Source organism: Musca domestica, unplaced genomic scaffold (assembly GCF_030504385.1).
Source record: "Musca domestica strain aabys unplaced genomic scaffold, Musca_domestica.polishedcontigs.V.1.1 1, whole genome shotgun sequence".
Taxonomy (NCBI): domain Eukaryota; kingdom Metazoa; phylum Arthropoda; class Insecta; order Diptera; family Muscidae; genus Musca; species Musca domestica.
Window position 1 is genome coordinate 10,589,304 of NW_026712114.1, and position 23,148 is coordinate 10,612,451.

General features: G+C 35.1%; 1 protein-coding gene across 3 annotated transcripts in view; it reads left to right on the top strand.

Annotated features, from left to right (window-relative positions):
• LOC131800892 (aminopeptidase N-like) overlaps window positions 1-23,148 on the top strand; it is a 280,466-nt gene that overhangs the window by 83,363 nt on the left and 173,955 nt on the right. For all 3 annotated transcript variants that reach the window (XM_059118752.1, XM_059118760.1, XM_059118764.1), the window contains exon 2: window positions 19,298-19,536. In XM_059118752.1, coding sequence (XP_058974735.1) covers window positions 19,512-19,536 — 25 coding nt within the window. In that variant the 5' untranslated portion in view covers window positions 19,298-19,511. The remainder of the gene's footprint in view (window positions 1-19,297; window positions 19,537-23,148) is intronic.

The window sequence follows — 23,148 nt, forward strand, 5'->3', positions numbered from 1 at the left end:
TGGTGAATAATTTCGCATAAATCACCAAAATACCGAAAATAGGGCGGTACCAATATATAGGGGCTATATGAAGTCGTGGACTTGCACAGACAATTTTCTGTCATAGGCTCTAGCATCCCTTACGAATTTTAAATACCAAATTTAAAACAATTCCGGTGAATAATGTCGCTAAAATCATCAAAGTACCGAATATCGGGAGGTACCATTATACGGGGGCTATACGAAGACGTGGACCTGCACAGACAATTTTCTATCTGGCTGGCTGTAGCATCCGTTAAGGACTTCAAATACCAAAATTAGAAAAATTCCGGTAAATAATGTCACTAAAATCATCCAAATACCGAAAATATGGAGGTACCGTTATATGGTGTCTATACGGAGATGTGGGCTTACATGGCCTATTTTCTGTCTTCGGCTGTAGTATTTACTACGAACTTTAAATACCAAATTTCAAAAATTTCCGGTGAATAATGTCGCTTAAATCACCAAAATGCCGAAAAAGGGCGGTACCATTATATGGGGGCTATACCAATACGTGGACCTACATCACCCATTTTCAATACCAAAAGTCCTGCAGACATAATATACATTTGAGTTAAATTTTATCAACCTACTTCATTTCGTTCGGAAGCTCGAGTGATTTCCACAGATAGACAGACAGAGGGAAATCGCTAGATCGTCTTAGAATTTTACGCTGATCCAGAATATATATACTTTGTGGGGTCTATAATGTATATTTCGAGGTGTTACAAACGGAATGACAAAGTTAATATACGGTCCATAGAATGGTGGAGGGTATAAAAAAAGATGACACATGTATCGGCACTTTGAAAGTTTGCATCGAATAGTAATAGTAAATTGAGCTTTAGTGGCTAACCGAAGGTGCACATTTTCAGCTGACCTCTTTGGCAAGTTTGTTTACAAGCTGCTGGACAACGAATGTTTTCTCATTGGAGAGGACCAAATTCGTCAGTTCACCACATTCGGCCAAGCGAACCAACTCTTTAGCTCTTTTGAGTCTACTTTCTTTGTGTTGCGGTGTAAGTTCTTGCTCTTTTTTGAATTTCAATGGCTTTACCCTGAACTCATTTTTCAATATATGCCGAATGGAGTATTGCGATATGTTCAGCCCATTTCAGCCATTTTTCGGCCACTGCGACGCGGATTTCGATCAAGTCGCTTCTTTACTTTTCGAAGCATATCTGCTGATATTGCTGTTTTCTTTCGTCCACTTCCTTGACGTCGGGCTACGCTATCAGAATCACGGTAACGAGCGATGGTACGAGACATAAAGGATTTATTCACATTTAAATGCCGGGGTGCTCTAACGATAGCGACTTGTCGTTTTTCAGCCAAATATAAAGAAATCACACTATCACGCTTGAATTCCATCACGAATAATTCTCATCAAAATGCTTTTGTACACTTGTCAACAATATAATGAGCTGTCACTGAAATAATATCTACAGCTATTGGACGAGTGGCTTAGAAATGACAGGAGTCTGAAGTTGGTTGCAGTTTTTTTCATGTCATCCTGTATAGCGGATTTAGACCATAGGTCCTTTTTGGACCAAATTTCCAATTTCCGTCTGTCTATTTGGCGGGTTGGTGCGCGCCATAACTCTCGAATGGAGTGTTCGATTTGGTTCAAATATTATTGCCAAAATTAGATCGAAGTCGGAGATGGGCAAAATCAGTCCAATTTTTCAGGTCTCTTTCCCAAAAAATGTATGAGTGCTAGGAAGGGTCGGAATTTGGAATAATAATAACTCTTATGAAATGTTAAATAAGAGTCCCATTGTCTTCAAATTTAGCATAGCCCATTATTTCTGCCAACTCTAAATTTGGTATGAAGATTGAATAGAATTGGCCACGCCTCCTGATGCCTACTCAACAAAGGTTCAAAATGTTGAAAACCCATTACGATCATTAAATTCGAACTGAGCATCTGACTGTTTTCAAACTAGGCACATCCAATTATTTCTATGAACACAAGATCTGGTGTGTAGATGGGATATATCAGCCCACTCCCTCTGGTACCTTTCAAAATTTTTTAATTATATATCTCATAAAAAGCGGAAAAAGCAACTGATTCTCTTAAAATTTCATAATTCCCAATATTTTTATTAACACAAGATCTGGTATAAATAAGGGATATATAAGACCACTGCTTCTGGCACCTACCCCACAACGGAGCAAAATTTTCAAAAATTATATCCCTCATAACTGGCGTAAGAAGTCAGTAATTCTTTTCAATCTTGATATATCTAAGTATTTCTCTCATCCGAAGATCTGGAATATATCGGTGAGCTTGTTATTGTATCTCCCCCACAAAAAGTTAAAATTGTAATCAACCGTAAAATTGGAAATACATGTTAGATTCTCTTTCAATTTTGCCCAACCCAATATTTTTATCAGTTTTAGATGAAGTGGACTACTTCGGTCTGCCATATACAGGTACCTTACGCGGATTTCAACTGTTTTCCTAAAATTATCACATATATCATGTAGTCTATGTAGTCCAAATCTGGCACGTCGATATATCAGTCTTATAATTAAACATAGGCTAAGGGTATAAATCTGTCGATACTCCTTTCCTTTTTATATCCTCCACCATAGTATGGAGGGTATATTAAGTTTGTCATTCCGTTTGTAACTCCTCGAAATACACATTTAAGACCCCACAAAGTATATATATTCTTGATCAGCATAAAATTCTAAGACGATTAAGCCATATCTGTCTGTCTGTTGTAATCACGCTATCTTTCGAACAAATTGAGATAGAAGGCTAAAATTTTGCACGCATGTATATTTTGCCAGTATGCAGGTTAAGTTCGTAAATGGGTCATGTAGGTCCAAGTTGTCATATAGCCCCCACATAACGGTACCTCCCGATATTCGGTATTTTGATGATTATAGCGACATAATTCACCGGAATTGTTTCCAATTTGGCATTTGAAGTTCGTAATGGATACTACAACCTAAGACAGAAAATTATCTGTACAGGTCCACGTCTTCGTATAGCCCCCATATAACGGTACACCCCGATATTCGGTATTTTGATGATTTTAACGACATTATTTGCATGAATCGTTTCAAATTTGGTATTTGAAGTTCGTAATAGATACTACAGCAAAAAGCAGAAAATGGGCCATGTAGGTCCACGTCTTCGTATGGCCCCCATATACCGTGCCCCCCGATATTCCGTATTTTGATGATTTTGGCGACATTATTTACCGGGATTGTTTCAAATTTCGCATGTGAAGTTCGTAATGGATACCTGAGCCCATGCCAGAAAATTGTCTGTGCAGGTCCACGCCTTCGTATAGCCCCCATATAACGGTACCCCCTATATACGGTATTTTGATGATTTTAGCTGCATTATAAACAGATTTTTCTTCAAGATTCGCATTTAAATACTGTAATAACTTATGACAAGAGTTGCCTATGCAGGTCTACGTCGTCGTATAGGCATTCGGTATTTGTAAGATTTTAACAGAATTTTAAACGGATTTTATTTATTTATTTTTTTTTTTTGAAAATTGCCTAATTTGTACCAAATGGTGGAGGGTATTAAAAGTTCGATCCGGCCGAACTTACAGATTTTTTACTTGTTTCTAGACTGAATTCGGTCGGATGTGCCGAAATTCAGATCATTTGGACTGATATTGGCAATTTGGTGCACAAATAACCCGAAATCGTTTGAAGATATACTAAATGGGAGCTATATCTGAATTTGAACCGATTCTCACCAATTTCAATAGGGTTCTTCCTTGGGCCAAACAAGTATTGTTTGGCTATTTTTATCTCAATATGCATTTTGTTGACATGCATAAATCGACTCAGAAAGTGGATATATCTCGCTTCCTTCTCCGTGTTACAAAATAAAGACATATTATCCTTACCCCTATGTGTTGTAGGGTATAAAAATTGAACGGTGCCGCACGTTGTTATTAATATCGGTAGTTTCCAAGTTTCAGAAAAAATTGCTCAAATACGTTTCCCTTATATCCTTCCATTGCATCGTTCTTTGTTGCTTGTTATTAATTTCATGTGGCTTCAAATAAGACATCACATGCCGCCAGCCATTATCGAACAACCATTAAAACTGACATTATTTTGACCCAAAAAATTGAGATTTTTTTTCTCCCTATAAATATTATCCATTTTTCTTTATCATATGATCAAGTTATGAAATAAAAATAATAATAATAAAATATGAAAAAAGGGAAAGTATTTTTTGATGGTGTTTGAGAACAATGCTACAGCCCCCATGCCTTTTACATCAAATATTAACCATCCCATGATTGATGAGGACGCCAATGATGATGGTGGTTGGCGGTGATGGCGTGGTCCAATTGAAGATCACATTTCCCATTAAAACACAATTGTATTGTGGTTTGATATCAAAGTACATGAAAATTTACAATTAGTTATATTTTATTACCCAAAATATTAACCAACAACAGCGAAAGAAAAAAATATAAAAAATAATAAATTACATAACAATGGTCGGCCCTTGGAATATAATTGTTGTTTTCATTTGAAATAACTATTAAATAATTGATAATGATGGTTATTTGATTGCATTGAAATGGTAATAATTTTATTTAGCTATACGAAATCGTAGCAAACTGATTTCAAGGTCTGAACAAAACAGATTTTATTTTTGATCAGAATAATCACTACCATCATCATCATCATTGGAGTTGCCTCCATCGTTGTCATTATTTCGGCTGTGACCTTTGAATGGGAATGACAATGAACCCTTTTATTTACTTTGATTCACTTCTTGTAACATCTCCCCCCACCCCGGTTCACAGCAGTGTTTGTAGAGGGAGAGACAATTTCCCCTAATAAATTTCCAAGGTTATTGATAAACACCCAGACACACACACGCGCACTTTCTTTATTACGGGTGATCACAAATTACCCTTCCTCCCTTTCTTTGTGAAATAAATGCATTCACCACTGCTCAGCAGGAGAGGAGGGGGTAGAGTCCACCAACAACAGAAAAAAGTTCAAAGCCAAATCAATAGAACACTCTTTCACAAGAACATTGATGGATGGACGTATTGAATTTGTTTGCATTTACCCCTTCCACCTCCCTCTATGTTTCGGCTACCACTGGTCCCCAACTCTTTTAATTACTCTATTATTTATTTTTATTGCCGAATTTAGAACAATTGTAGACAGACCTCTTTCCCCTCCCTCCCCTCCTCTCTTCAACATTAGCCATGATTCTATGAACCCACCAAAAAACAAACTCATGGGGACATCTTTCAACACCATTTTGGATATATGTGTACCTAAGAGCAATATTCTTCCGAATGATGGCTGTGATGATCATGATCATGATGATGTCGATGCCAATGACGGTGATGATGATCATCATCATCATTATTGTTGTTCTCATCAAAATTGATGATCAAATCCAGACAGCTTTATATGTTTTTGTCATTGCAATCATTTGTTATTTCAATTAATATTAGTTCCGCTGTCTGCCTCCGTTTCATTTGCTGTGTGGAAGTCGATCAGTCAGTCAAATTGTCAGAGTTGGGACATCAATTATTGTCACTTTTTTTTGAAAAGAAAAATTAAATGTTTTGAAATTTTGTCATAAAAATTGCGAAGTATAATTTTGAAATTCTATTTCGACTTAATCGAATGACCCATTGACCTATTGCCTTTATGATGAAGAAGCAAAGAAGTATGATAAAAACTCCCAAGTCATGGCCGTGGTCATACAGCATGTAAAGGAGAGGAAATTAATCGTTAGGTTAAACTCAATCGAAGCTAGATATCTCTTGCAGAGAAATCACTTACTTCTTTCCTCAAAACTCTCTCTCCCTCCCCTCTCCGAACTCTCTTTCTCTCCCCTTAAAATGGGCTCTCTCTCTTCTCTCTTCGTATGGGCTATCATCGAACCTAACCGCTTGGTCAATGTTAGAAAATCATGTTAAGATGTGAAAAAGGATAAAGGCTATAAATTCGGTCGGGCCGAATTTTGGGACAAATTTGGAAATTTTCAAGAAAAAAAGTCCCTTAAAATTTTTGTTAAAATCACAAAAATACCGAATATTGGGTGCTACCGTTATATTGGGGCTATACCAAGGCCTGGACCTGTATATACAATTTTCCGTCATAGCCCATTACGAACTGCAAATACGAAATTTGAAACAATTCCGGAGAATAATTTCGCTGCTATTTTCTGTCACATGCTGTAGTAGTCATTATTAGAAGAGTAAATACTAAATTTTAACAATTCCGGCGAATAATGTAGCTAAAATCATCAAAATACCAAATATCGGGAGATACGGTTTCATAGGGACTATACGAGGACGTGGACATGTATAGCCAATTTTCTGTCACATGCTGTAGTATTCATTACGAACTTACGAAACGAAATTTGAAACAATTTTGGTGAATAACGTCGCTGAAATCATCAAAAAAAAAAAAAAAAAATTGGGAGGTACAGTTATATGGAAGCTACACCTAAACATGGAAGCTAGAGTGATTTCCACAGACGGACGGAAATCGGACGGACATATTCCTGATCGGCGTAAAATTTTAAGTCGATTTAGTCTTGTCCTTCTGTCTGTTGAAATTACGAGAGTTCATATTATTTAATTTAGAGCTTTGAAATTTGGCAGTAAGGCCAATATTATATGCAGGCTGATTGCTATTGAAAATTGTCTATATATTGGGCCACGTTTAGGTATAGCCCCCCATATGACGGTACCTCCTTTGAAGGTTTCTGCAACAATTTCTAAGCAAATTAGATAAAACTTGAAAATTGGAATTCTCGGTAGGTTAGCTACATGTCAACTAGTTGATATAGACCCCATATAGCGGGTTCTCCCGATTTTCGGCGTTTTGAAGTTTCGTTATTTGGGTTATTTTTTTATACGGCTAGAGAGGGCATATCTAATTTGATACGGCCAAAACGTGCCTCATAGAAATAACGGCTTTACACCATAGGACTCTTTGGACCAAATCCGTTTCAGGACATTTGGAGGCGATCTAGCTATGTCCGTCCGTCCGTCTGTCTGGCAGGTGTGCACGATAACTCTCAGAGGGAGACTTTGGTCCAAACTTGGTGTATCGTAATATTATTATCAAACTTAGATCGAGTTCGGAGATGGACAATATCTATCGACTAAATGTTTCTCTCAACGGGAAACCTGAAATGAATAAGGAATTTTATCGGAAATATTATTTCGCATAAAATTGGATAAAAGTGTTCGATTTTCCTGTTAATTTGCCAATACCAATATTTTTATCTGTGTTAGATGAAGTATGAATATGAAATACTTCGTTCCACACGTCACGCACATTTTAATATTTTCTAAAAATTATCATATATCTCATATAAGGTATAGTCGATATAGTCCAAACCTGGCACATCGCAATATTTTTGTCATTTTTATTTAAGTCCTATACAAAATGGACAATATTGGCCCATTCCTTCGAGGATCAGAAATTTGAATTATCATAATAGAAGTCAAAATATATTTAAATAATCTAACATTGGCTGATGGTATACATCTGTCGGCAAAAGCGACTGATTCTTTTCAACTTGTTTTTTATATTTATATCGGATTATTTTTTTATTGGATATTTATGTAGGATATTTACAATTAATGGCACTTATAGATATTTATATTTTATAAGTGCCTTAATCGGAACTGAGCTGATTTCCATCATAACAAAGGATATGACTAAGGCACATTATTCCAAAAAAAAAAAAAAATAATAATAATAATAATTTTTAATTTCCAAAGAGTTCAAAGTCTAGCGACTCTAATTCCATATTTGGAAGGGCTTTCTGTATTTCAAATTTGCCGATTTTATTTATGACTTTGTCTCAAACATCCGCAAACACACACACCCGTTCTTACCCTCCCTCTTATAGAGCCTCTCTTATACATAGAGCCAAAATAAATTTACCATCGATTTGAAAATTGTCGCACACTTCTGCTTTAGCGGGTAACATTAATGGCAATTCAAGAATAAATTCATTCATTCATTGATGAATTTCGATGTCGGAATCAATTTAGACAAACAAACAATTGTCATTCGCTAGCAATCACCCACTTCCTTTGGCGAAACGTACACATATGTTTGGGTGTATGTTACCCAACAAACATTGTGTGGAATTTTTGTAACTTCACTGGTGTAGGGAAATGTAGTCGAAAGCAAAGGACGGGTGGCTAAATGTTTGCCTTCAACAAAATGTCAACTTTTTGGTTTGTCAATTTTTCTGCTATCATAAAAACGATGGATTTTGGATGGGCCTTTTTGTCTCTTTTTCAAAATATAATTAAAACGCCCTTTAAATGGGATCATAGCAGGTCATAATATTCTAAAAAATTATTTGTCCCAGTCGAAAGTCGAAGTCGCCAAAAATTCGTAAATATAAAGAAAACATTTTTTTCAAGTCCACATATTATGTGATTTTATGTAAAATTTTCCTACAAAACATCATTTTAGAAGGATGATGATGAATACAAAAATATTTAGCATCAAATTTCATTATAAGTCACCAAAGAAAAGAAATCTCTTTTCTCTGTATATATCGAGAAAATATTTGAAACTATATGGCTAATACAATGCGAAAATAATTAATAATTGCAGGATAATTTTTTATCGTCTTTTTTCGATTTTTTGTCTTTGCATCATCCCCCTAAAATGATATTTTGTAACACTATTTCGATTTTTGGAGTTTTGGCATATTCGGGAAACTGTAGTAAAATTTTATGACGAATAATTTTGTGGAATATTTTGATCGGATACCATCATATCTTAATGGAGTTTTTGAACGATTTGAAACGGACCCAAAATCCCCTTTTGATTTATAACAAAAAATATTCACAGGACCTTTGGCAGTAACATTGCTGAAGACATTATATTCCTAAAATGTATGAAATCGAAGTAATCTTAGCTTGAATTTTAATAAAAATTTAAAAATGGGCGGAAAGAAAGTTTGATACTTTAAATGTCTTGACTGATTTAAAAACAAGTTAAGAAGTATCATTCGGCTTAGCCGATAGATATATACCCTCAGCCAATGTTCGACTATTTAAAAATATTTTGACTTCTGTTATGATTATTCAAATTGTTGACCCTCTGTGGAGTAGGCTCTGAAGGAATGGGCCAATATTTTCCTTTTAGTATCGGATCTAAATAAATATGATTTAAATATTGCTATGTGTCAGGTTTGTACTACATTGGTAACTTCCTTCACTTTATATGAGCAATGTGATAATTTTAGAAAATTATAAAATATTCCTGATGTACCAGATATAGTCGACTGAAGTAGTCCATTTTCATACTTCATCTAATACAGATAAAAGTATTGGTATGGGCAAAATTACAAGAACATCGAACATTTTTATCCAATTTTATGCGAAATTAGAAATTCCATATTTATACCAGGTTTCTGGTTGAGAGAAATATTTAGATATAGCAAGTTGTAAGGCTTCGCCGACTTGTTTCGCAAGTTATGACAGATAAAAGTATTGAATATTGTGACCCTTTGTGGGTGAGGTACCACAAGGGGTTCTCAGATAGATATCATCTTCACAACAGATCTTGTATTAATAAAAATGTTTGTATGTGAGAAATGTGAAGAGAGTTGGCTGCATATTTCGCTTTCCTTGGGCGTTTTGTTTTTCAAAATCTTGAAGCTTTTGAGGGAGAGGTATCAAAAGAAATGGCCGATCTCTGCTATATTTGTAACAGATGTTGTGTTGGTTAAAATAATGTGATGTACCAAGTCTGAATGGAATCGGATGTTAATTTCGTGTTTTATGAGCCCCATGGATATTCAACATTTTTACCCTTTGAGGGGGAGGTACCAGAAGGAGTGGATCGATATATCCCATCTTTACAGCAGGTGAACATAATGAAATGTGTGCTATATGACGAGAAGCGGATGTTTATTTCGGATTTTATAATTGGTTTGGTTAAACTTTAACCCTTTGTGGGTGAGGTACCAGAATGAATAGACCAATCTCTACCATCTTCATAAGAGATCTCCTGTTGATAGAAATTTGTTTGTAACAGGCAAAAGCAAACGAGATAGACCCATAGTTCCTTTTGATGATCTGCATAGAATCACATTCTGAGTCGATTTATGCATGTCCGTCCGTCCGTCTTTCCTATTCAGATGAAATTTTGTACAAATCATTTGTTTGGCCCAAGGACGAACCCTATTGAAATTGGAGATAATCGGTAAAAATTTAGATATAGTTCCCGTATATATCTTCGTCCGATTTGCCTTTTATTGTGCACCAAACGTGTAATCTTGGTCCGAATAGTATGGAATTTTGCACGTACGATCAGATTGGACCCGAAAATAAGTACGCCAAATCGGTTCAGATATAGCTATAGCTCCCATATATATTGTTCATCCGATTTGTTATTTTTGTCCTCCGCAGCCGTAATATGTACTCTGTAACAACAATATTTGGGGAAATATATCAAATATAGCTAAGAAACACATTTGCTAAATTTTATCGAGATCGGTTCAGATTTGGATATAGCTCCCATATATAACTTCGTCCGATTTACTTTTAATTGTGCACCAAACGTCTAATATTTGTCCAAATGGGATGGAATTTGGCACTTACGACCGAATTGAGTCTAGAAGCTAGTATGTCAAATTTGGTGAAGATCGGATCAGATATAGCTATAGCTCCCATATATATTGTTCATCCGATTTTTTATATTTGTTACCCACAACCGTAATATGCACTCCGTAACAACTATATTCAGGAAAATATATCAAATACAGCTCAGAAATATCTTTGCCAAATTTTATCGAGCTCGTTTCAGATTTGGATAAAGCTCCTATATATATCTTTATCCGATTTCAAATTAATTGTGCACCAAATGGGCAATATTAGTCCGATACAAATGCTTCGGCATATTTAGTCCTTTGAACTTTAAATGGAATGGGCCGAACTTGCCCGCCCTCTTTCAATACACCGATATTCTGTATCGGAACTCCTTTCAGTTGGATTAAGTTTCCATCAGAAATCAATACGAAATATCTGTTGTAGCATCAGATGATCGAACAAGGAACACAGGTAGCTATAATTTCATGTATTTCTCGATACAAATCCCGATAGTTATCCGACTTCTTCCCTTCTGATTGTTCCCCTAACTACTTCCTTTTTTGTTTGCTGGGTTATTTTTTCATTGATTCATTCTCCCTTTAATGATCATTAAAATTCACACTGCTGGGAGAGTCGAGTGCTTCTGATTGGGATCCCCAGCTGGAGCAGCGTATTTTTATTTGCCATTGTAACCCACCACAGGTTTTCAATTACTTTTTGTCTTTTTACATTTAATTACACTGCCGAATCCATGCGAACGAAAGAACAAACGAACACACGAAGTATGAACGGAACAAACTGTTAGCATATGTCACGAGTGAGAGTGCTCACATTAGCGGCAATTAATGCCAGCGAGAGTGAGTGATGAGACCAGCCAAATTCTCCGCTTGGACTAGAACCAAGAAAAAAGGGTTGACAGATGCGGAAGAGCTTCTTCTGCGTTGCTGTTCATCGCTCTGCTCATGGTGGCCGACAGCCAACAAAGCCGGCACAAAATTCCGTAGCAACATTTTAATCGGGCATTAGATAGCGACGGGTACGGTTCGGTTTGTAACGGTGTTCCAGTTGTTGTTCTGATCGTTTGCTCGTTCGTTGCGCTTCGTTTGTTTCACACCATGCTGTCGTGGTGAAGGCGTAAATAAGGGCAGTTCTATTCGTGTGGATAATTTTTTTTGATTGTGGGGTAATAAACTTTTTCTTTGTTGTTTATTCTGAGATTTGTTTATGATATTTAAATCTGTTTTCCTATTTTTTAACATTGAAATAAAAAATGTTTTTTTTTTTTTGTGGTGTCCTTCGTTTGTTTCCAAAAAATGGGATCCAAAAAAAAAAAAATAAATGAAATAAAAAAATAAATAAAATTTATGTTTTCAAAATTGTGATAGTGACGCAGGGTGTTGATCTGTGCTCATATCTGGCAGATCTTTAGCAACAAATTAAAAGCTCGTAAATAATATCTAAATAATAGATATGTTTTATGTGTTTCTTTTTTAGCCAAATGGTGATATTGTGAAAATAATTCTTAATGAAAATAAATGTGAAATAAATTTCCATATCTGCATATCGAATCATCTAAATGTGCCAAAATATAAAAATTGTAAAAAAAACTAAAGATTTTTTTTTTGAAAATTCTAAATTTTGAATTAAAGTTCGGTATGTATTAAAAAATGAACATTTGCTAGGTCATCTGCGAAAAAGGACAATATCGGTCCACTCCATCAAGTATCTCCGCAACAAGGGGTCAACCTTTTGTACAATTATAACTTTTACAAAATGGGATGTAAGTGTCTGATTGCTTTCAAGTTACACACATCACCATATTTTTATTAACCCAAGGTCTGGTGCGAAGATGGAATATATCTGTTCAGTCCTTCTGGTACCTCCCCTACAAACGGTCAAAGTTTTGAATAACCAAAACGAATATAAAATCCGAAATAAGTATTCGGTTGTCCTTTCACATATCCCATTACTTCTATTAACACAAGATCTGCTGTGAAGATGGGATATAATGGTCCACTCCTTCTGGTACCTCCCCCACAAAGGGTCAAAATTTTGATAATCCATGAAGCTCATAAGACGCGAAATTAACATCCGATTCCATTCAGATTTGGTACATCTCTATATTCATCAATACAAGATCTTTTATAAAGATATTAGAGATCGGTCCATTTATTCTTCATTTATTTCCGATACGAAATGGACAATCAACAGATCTTCTATGAGAATATCTACAGATCTTCTATTAGAAGACCTTGTATGAGAAGTTCTATAGATCTTCTATGAGAAGTTCTATAGATCTTCTATGAGAATATCTGCAGATCTTCTATGAGAAGATCTACAGATCTCCTATGAGAAGATCTACAGATCTTCCATGGGAAAATCTACATGTCTTCTATGCGAAAATCTACAGATCTTCTATGAGAAGATCTACAAATCTCCTATGAGAAGATCTACAGATCTCCTATGAGAAGATCTACAGATCTTCTATGAGAAGATCTACAGATCTTCTATGAGAAGATCTACAGATCTTCTATGAGAAGATCTACAGATCTTCTATGAGAAGATCTACAGATCTTCTATGAGAAGATCTACAGATCCTCTATGAGAAGATCTACAGATCTTCTATGAGAAGATCTACAGATCTTCTATGAGAAGATCTACAGATTTTCTATGAGAAGATCTACAGATCTTCTATGAGAAGATCTACAGATCCTCTATGAGAAGATCTACAGATCTTCTATGAGAAGGTCTATAGATCTTTTATGAGAAGATCTACAGATCTTCTATGAGGAGATCTACAGATCTTCTATGAGAAGATCTACAGATCTCCTATGAGAAGATCTACAGATCTTCTATGAGAAGATCTACAGATCTTCTATGAGAAGATCTACAGATCTTCTATGAAAAGATCTACAGATCTTCTATGAGAAGATCTACAGATCTTCTGTGAGAAGATCTTCTATGAGAAGATCTACAGATCTTCTATGAGATCTACAGATCTTCTATGAGAAGATCTACAGATCCTCTATGAGAAGATCTACAGATCTTCTATGAGAAGATCTACAGTTCTTCTTTGAGAAGATCTTCAGATCTTCAAAGAGAAGATCTACAGATCTTCCATGGGAAAATCTACATGTCTTCTATCCGAAGATCTACAGATCTTCTATGAGAAGATCTACAGATCTTCTATAAGAAGACCTACAGATCTTCTATGAGAAGATCTACAGATCTTCTGTGAGAAGATCTTCTATGAGAAGATCGACAGATCTTCTATGAGAAGATCTACAGTTCTTCTGTGAGAAGATCTGCAGATCTTCAATGAGAAGATCTACAGATATGCAGATCTTCTATAAGGAGATCAACTTATCTTCTATAAGAGGATAATCAGATCTTCTATGAGAAGATCTACTGATCTTCTATGAGAAGATCTACAGATCTTCTATGAGAAGATCTACAGATCTTCTGTGAGAAGATCTACAGATCTTCTATGAGAAGATCGACAGATCTTCTATGAGAAGATCTACAGTTCTTCTGTGAGAAGATCTGCAGATCTTCAATGAGAAGATCTACAGATATGCAGATCTTCTATAAGGAGATCAACTTATCTTCTATAAGAGGATAATTAGATCTTCTATGAGAAGATCTACTGATCTTCTTTGAGAAGATCTGCAGATCTTCGATGAAAAGGTCTACAGATCTTCGATGAAAAGATCTACAGATCTTCTATGAGAAGATCTGCAGGCCCTATATGGGAAGATCTACATATCTCCTTTACCAAGATCCATAGGTCTTCTATAAGTAAATCTGTAAACCCATCTTAAATAGAATGTATAGTGGAGAAAAGAACAAAACTCCTTTTGTTGTTCAGAACAATTTTCTAAAAAGCGTAACACAACATTTGATAAAAAACAATTGTAATCCCATATTTTACCGCAATGCTGACTCACAATTATCTCCCCAATGTGTGTCATCTAGGCAGATGTACTTATTATTGTTGCCTCCGGGTACTTTCCATTCTTCTTCGCGGAAATTGCCAAGACAAATATGGCAAATTTATTATGCAATGTCACATACCTACCGTGTAACTGTTTAACACGCACACACTAACAAATAGTCAGCAGCAGCAGTTCCGCTCCACGCATAACTCTGGCCCATAATTATCTTGTTTTGAGTCACTTTTCGGTAAATAGACCTGAGTTTGTTTTTTTTTTAGCTACGTGAACGTTAAGTATTCGCATTTGTTTAGACGACACGTAAATTCTTGGTAATTAAAAGTTAAATATTTACGCAAAATTGTTGGTTTGTATGTATGTGTGTGTGTGAGCAATGCGTGTTGGATGTTTTCCAGCCTGTGGTACTCGACAAAGTTAGGTGTTAAATTGTAATCTCTTTTAAATGTAGGCATATCTTTATTAATAATTATAAAAAATATCAGTAGGTATATTCAGAAGGTATTAGAATGGAAATTTTTATTTCCTATGTAGATGTGTTCAAGATGAGGAACTGGTAGGAAGTGGTAGTAATGACACAAACCACACTCAGTTTTAAATGAGAATTGAATATTGTATCATTGGTAATTTCCATGGACTTCCATTGGAATTTTTGGTATTAGGTGATGCAACTTAAAAACTATGTTATGTCGATATCAAGGGATGAATAAAAACTAGGATCTGGAAATGCATAATAAAATGTAAGACAAAATTAAATTTTTTCATAATAAAATGAAAACGACAGTATGTTATGCTAAGCTAATACGAGAAGACACGAGTATCGGCATTTTCGGCAAAGTAACCGAGGATTTTTTCCTATCTCTTCATCATTTTTATTTTCGGATTAAGATGTCTTGGAATCCTTTAATTTTAGATATACAAGGACCTCAATAATTTTGGGGTCATCAAAGGGGTTTTTTTTGTTTCTTTCATAGAATGATCAAAAAGTTCCTTTAAACGGGATCGGATAAAGTCAAAATATCTCACAAATTTATTTGTCATTAAATTCTAATATAGTTTCCAGAAGTCCCCAAATGTCGAAATCTTACAGCAACCTCAGCCATATGGCTAGAGAGGGTATATATAAAACGTGCCTAATCGGAATAACGGGTTTAGACCCTCGGTCTCTTTGAATCAAATCCGTTTCAGGACTTTGGAGTAGATCTAGCGATGTCCGTCCCTCCGTCTGTCTATCTGTGTGGCTGGTGCGCACGATTACTCTCGAAGTGAGTATTCGATTTGATCCAAACTTGGTACATCGTAATATTATTATCAAAGTTCGGAGATGGGCAATATCGGTCCACTCCTTCTGGTACATCCTCCAAAAAAGGTCGAAATTTTTTAAGAAAATATTTTACTGCACAGAAAGAGAAACGATATTGTGATTTTGCTACAAATTTGCAAATCTTTATATTCGCATCAGTAATAATAGGGGCGAAAATGGATAATATCGCTCCACTCCTTCTGTTACCTCCCCCACAAAGGGTCAAAAATTTTAATAATTATAACTATTATAAATTGCGATGTAAGAGTCCGATTGTCTTAATATTACACATATCACAGTATATTTATTAGCCCAAGCTCAGATGTGAAGATGGAATATATCGGCCCACTTCATCAAGTACCTCCGGCACAAAAAGTCGAAATTTTGAATTTTCATGAAGCTCATAACACGCGAAATTAACATTCGGTTCCATTCAGACTTAGAACATTTCAATACTACCATAAACACAAGATCTGTTATAAAGATAGTAGAGATCGGTCCATTTCATCTGATACCTCCCCCATAAAAGGTCAAAGTTTTGAAAAACCAAAACGATTATAAAATCCGAAATAAGCGTCCGGTTCTATTCATATTTCACACATCCCATTTTTTTAATTAAAAAAAAGATCTTCCCTACATGGGTCAATTCCTTCTGGTACCTCCCCCACAAAGGGTCAAAATTTTGAATATCCATGAAGCTCATAAAACACGGAATTAACATCCGCTTACATTCAGACTTGGCATATTTCGATATTTCCATAAACACAAGATATGTTATGAAGATGGTAGAGCTCGGACCATTTCTTATGTTACCTCCCCCATAAGAGGCCAACGTTTTGAAAAACCAAAACTATTATAAAATCCGAAATAAGCGTCCGGTTCTATTCATATTTCACACAACCTATTATTTCTACTAGTACAAGATCTCCCCTGAAGATGGAATATATCGGTCCACTCCATCTGCATCCTCCACCACAAAGGGTCAAAATTTTTAATATCCATGAAGTTCGTAAAACGCGAAATTAACATCCGATTCCATTCAGACTTGGTACATCTCAATATTTCAATCAACACAAGATCTGATGTATAGATGGTGGAGATCGAAATATTCCTTTTGGGTCAAAATTTCAAATAACCGAAACGATCATAAAATCGGAAATAAGCATCCGGTTCTCTTCATATTTCACACATCACATTATTTTTACCTACAAAAGATCTGCTGTGAAGCTGGGACATATCGGTATACTCCTTATGGTACCGCTCTCACAAAGGGTAATAATTTTGAATGTTCATGAAGCTCATAAAATGTGAAATTAACATCCGATTCCATTCAGACTTGGCACATTTCAATATTTTCGTAAACACAAGATATGAAGATGGTTGAGATCGGACTATTTCTTTTGGTACCTCCACCATATAGGGCTCCCGATTTCGCTCAAAAAAATCAAAATAAGCATCCAACTCTCTTCAAATTTCACACACATAAATTTTTGGGCTAACTCAAGATCTGTTGTGAAGTTGATATATATTTTTAGCCCCTTCTGGTACTTCACCCACAAAGGATCACAATCTTCAATAGCTTAATCTGTCATGACTTGCCAAATGATTCTTTATAAATTGCTGTATTTAAATATTTCTCTCAACTAGAAATCGTAGATTAAAATGGCATTTTTCGGAATTCATGATTTCGCATAAAATTGGATATAACTGTTCGATTTTCTTGCAATTTTGGCCATACCAATATTTTTATCTGTATTAGATGAAGTATAAAATTGGAAAACTTCGGTCCACTATATCTGGTACTTAACGCACATGTTAGCATTTTCTAAAAATTATCATATATGCCAAGTGAAAGTGAAGGAAGTTACGAATATAATCCAAACCTGGCACATCGCCAAACCGACTTTTACTTGTTAACTTTTCTTTTTGTTTGAGGATCTTGGTGTTGCCTTTCATTCGAAAATCTTATATTTTGACAATCTTCGATTTCTTAAAGTATATTTCAAGCACTTGCTGAATATTGTAAGAGATTTCTGAAGAAAAATGATGTCATTGATTAAATTTCTTGGTGAGAAATAGAGATTTTTTTATTTATTCTTCTTCAAGAATTTCTTTGCAAATAATCGGCAAACTCACTGGTACTTTCAACCTTTTTACACCCTCCAACATACATAGTAATACGGAGTTGCCCATATTCGACGGAGCCATCTGGCAACGCCATAACTTTTGACAGAGATGTCCACTGGCTCGGTCCACTTTACAACGGATTATTCGCATTGATTTGCATTTGAATGTTGCCTGCGGACAAGCCTCGTCGATTGGAATGGGCCCAAAGGGCCCAAAGGTCCGTCGAATATGGGCAACCCTGTAGCATATTAAGTTTGTGATTCCGTTTGTAACTCATCGAAATTTTAGATCCCTCGAAGTTTATATATTCGTGATCAGCGAAAAATGCTAAGTCGAGTTACCCATTCATCTGTTGTATTCACGCAAGAGGCACAAAGTTGTCTTTTGTCTGCAGGCAGGACAAATTTGAAGATGAACTATATCGGTCATCGTTTTTGTATAGCCCCCATATAATTGTACCTCAACAGATTCGGTATTTTGACGATTTTAGCCATATGGTCTTAATGACAGAATTAGCCCCCGAATACTGGAAATTCAGTATTAACAGACATATTTTTACATTAATTATTTTCTACTTTTTTATTTTTTATAGAAAATTTAAGAATATTATCTAAATATATTTTCTTTTCTTTTGACTCATTGCAGATTTCTCCATTAGTTCTCGCGCCCACAGTGTAAATGGTATAAATGCTGAGAATTTAATCGACGGTTCATAACTTCAAATTAAATAAAAAAAAAAAAAAAAACAAAAACCCAAACGAGAACAGGAAAAGCTCCTTGAGAATTAAAATGGATGATATTGACTTTGTGAAATTGTCCGCAAGTATAGAATAGTGCAAATGACGGCAATAACGGCTCATAAAAATATAATCAAATTGAACCCAACAAGGCAAAGATTTTTCTTTCATTGAATATCCGCCAATGAAATCCAATTTAATCTCTAGAAAAAAAAATATCAAAACTATGCAATTTCAACACATAAAATACAAGTGAAAATATAAATCTGTCGAAGTTGAATCGTTTAAGGATTGAAAACAAAGAGAGAAATTAAATCCCAGAATATATTTCAATTTGAAGTGCTCGAAATCGTGTGTGTTTGTGCCCATATGGAGTAACGTTAAAAAAAAATCGTATTGGGAAATCTTAAAGTTGCTATAATTTTGAAAGCAAAAATAAGAGAGCCCAGTTTCAAGTGTTATATTTTAAAAATATAGTGCAATTTATTGTTAATTATTTGTTTTTATATTTTGTTCTTTTAATTTTATTTTCAATGGTGTTATTTTCCTATTTTACAGAGTGCTTAGAAGACAAATGTAAATTTTAAAGTGAATTTAAAATCAATATCTATTTTTTGTCAATATTTAAAAAAAGTATTATAAATTGGTAAAAAAGCAATCAAAAAAAATCATACAAAGAAATTAGAAATTTTCCGAATTTCACCAAAGGAAATTCGTCGGTTCTTCGCTCGAGTTAAATACTAAAAGCAGCAAGTTGTACACGTTTGGCACCATGGAGGGAGGTTATGTGAATGAAGGTAAGATTTCAATCAAAATATTTACAATTTTTATAATTTTTAAAATTTTTAATTTTTTTAATACTCTAGACCACTTTTGGGAAGTTTTAGGACAATTTAAAATAAATGACATTATTAACAAACCACTCCTTCTGGTACCTCCCCCACAAAAGGTCGAAATTTACAAACAAATATGCTACTGCACAGAAATTTTGCACCAAAATCCTAATAATTGCATCAGTGCTATGTCGGGCGGGAATGGATAACATCGGTCCACTCCATGAAGTACCTCCCACGCAAAGGGTCAAAATGTGGAATCTTATAAAATGTGATGTAAGAATCCGATTGTCTTCAAGTTACAAACATCATTATATTTTTATTAAACCAAGGTCTGGTGTGGTCCACTCATTCTGGTGCCTCCCCACAAAGGGTCACAATTTTCAGAAATAAAAATATTTATCTCAACCAGAGATCTGATGTTAACTCCTTCTGGTTCCTTATTCATAACAGGTTAAAATTTTGATTAGCACCTATTCGCATAAAATTGAAATTATTTTTATTCGTATAGTGGAAGACATCGGTCCACAATATCTGGAATTTCACACACATTTTAACATTTTCCAAAAAATATCACTTATCTCATATAGACTGAAGGAAGAGTCGTATAGTCAAATATTGACCTATGCCTTCGGCACCTTCCGTTGATCATTTAAATAATCATAACGCAAGTCAAAATTTATTTCTGTCGACAAAACCGACCGATATTCTCTAGTTTGTGTCTCTAAAAATTATTACGCCTTCAGCTATGTTGCGTGTCTCATTAAAATAACGGTTTAGACCCTAGAACTCTTTGGACCAAATTCGTTTTAGGACGTAGGGTTGTCTACCTCCCTGGCCACTGAGCACTACAACTCTCGAAGCGAGTGTCCTATTTGGTTCAAACTTGGTAAAATATAATTTTATTATCAAACTTAGATCGAGTTCTGAGGTTTGCTATATAGGTCTACTTGTTCTTGTACCTTTTCTGAGAAAAATAATTTACCGTATAAAAGACGAAAGGATCATCAAACATTGCTAATCATAATATTTCCGTTAGTGGGGGCTATACGAAGACGTGGACCTGCACAGACAATTTTCTGTCTTAGGCTGTGTTATCTATTACGAACTTCAAATACCAAATTTGAAATAATTCCGATGAATAATGTCGCTAAAATAATGAAAATGCCAGGTACCATTATATGGGGGCTATACGAAGACGTGGACCTGCACAGACAATTTTCTGCCATAGGCTGTAGTACCCAGTAGGAACTTCAAATATTAAATTTGAAACATTTCCTGTGAATAATGCCGCTTAAATCACCGAAATACCGAAAATGGGGAGTTGCCATAAGATGGAGGCTATACGAAGGCGTGGACCTGCACGGACAATTTTCCGTCATAGACTGTAGCATCCATTTTGAATTTGAAATACCAAATTTTAAACATTTCCGGCGAATAATGCCGCTTAAATAACCAAAAATAAGGAGGTGCCATTATATGGGGGAGGAGGTACCAAAACGTGGACCTACATGGCCCATTTTCAATAACAATAGACCTACAGACATAGTATTCATTTGAGTAAAATTTTATCAATCTACTTCGTCCCGTTCGGAGTGATTTCCACAGATGCACAGACCCTTCCTACTATTGTGGAGGGTATAAAAAAGCATCTGGTTCCTTTCAAATAACGAAGCGCTCATTTAATTCGAAGTAAGTATCCGATTCCCTGTAAATTATACATATTGCAACGTATCTTCCAACACAACATCAGGTGTGGAAATGACAAACATCTTTCTCCCACCTTCTGGTACCCCTCAAAATTGTTAATATAAATATTTAGCATAAATAGCATTTGCATCTGAACCAATTTTCACCAAAATCCATCATATTAAATCGGATGCACATATTTATGGAAGCTATATCCAAATCTGAATCGATCCCTATAGAATTTAGCAGAGGTATTTCTATGCTGTATCTGAATGCCGACATCAAATATAGTTCTTTACGGATGTGAGGGACTTAAATCCAAAATTGAGTGAAATATGTATATAGCTGAACCGATTTTCATTAAATTTTACCCCATATTTTTCTAGGCTGAATTCAGTCGTATGTGTCAAAATCCATTCAATTTGGGCTTGTATTTTCGTATTTGGTGCAAAATAAAGTTGACGTTAGATAAAGATATGTATTGGAGCTATATTTATTAACCGATATTCACCACAATTGGCACACATGTTTCAGCTTAGCATGGTCCTGTATTCCATCCGATTCGGATTGATATTAAGCATTTAATGCATAAACCCATATTTGGAAACTATATCTAAATCTGAACCAATATTCAGTAAAATTGCCAGATATACTCCTGGACTGAACTTGGTATACTTCTGGACTAAAGTTGGTTGTGTGTGCTAAAATTTATCTGATTTGGACAGATATTACGCATTTGATGCACAATACATATAAAATGGCACAATTGAAATGTTATGAATTACATATATACTCCTCGAAATACATATGGAATTGTGGTATTTTAATTTAAAAGTATCGAATATTAATTCGAATTAAATGTGTAGTAGCGGTCAATTTTTTTACCTATGGAAAATTTACGAGAAATTATTTAGAAAATATTTGCTTAAAAAAATAAACAAATTTTGTTCTCAAAGTGGTCTGGGGGTTTGTTGATGAATATTTTCTTTAATTATTTTTTTTTCAAGCAACGAACAATTGTTTTTTTACGAAATGTTTTAGTTGCACCTAAAATTAAAAAAAAACAAACGCATAAAAATTTTAATAAATGTGCGCACATTGTGTGTCTTACCTGCCCACATTTTTCCGGCCATTGAGGTGGCAGCCAATAAACAAAAAAAAAAAAAATAAAAAAATACCCTGACACCAACACCGCCACCACTGCTGCGGTTGGCTGCCACCTTCCTGCCTGGGCCAATATTCCATTATTTTGTTTTGCCGCCTTCCAAACATGTTTGCTTCGAATTGCATTCATTGCAGCTTTATTTCAAATTTCTTCACTTCTTTTCATACCAAATAATATTCTTTTTTATATTTTTTGAATTTTTCATTATTGTTGTTGTTATCATTTGGGAATGCAGCTTTTCTACGTCATTGCCCACCCACCCATCATATAAAACAGATGTCAATCTCATCGGCCAATTCAAATAGGCTTATTTCAAAGATTATCCATTCATCTTTCCACAATTCGGCCTAATTTTTCGAATAGGTGGCAAACAGGGAAAGGGGGGAGGGAAATGTATTTGAAAATTATTTCAAAGTCAAAATGTGTTGCACTATTTTTCTTTATTGTAGTTTGTTGTTTTTTCTTCTTTGAATGCTATTCAACGTCATTTGCCATCAGAGCAAATGTTAAACAAACCAGACACCAAAAATTGTTTTCATGAAAAATAAAAAAAAAAATAGAAAAAACAACTACACACATATTTTGAAATCAAATGAACCTGCTCCGAAACACCCACCCACTTTTTTTTCGAAAAGTGAATGAGACACAAGAATGTAATGCAGTGGCAGCGAAAACAAATATGCATCTGGGTTGGAGCAATGCAGCGAATTTCATCAGGGGAA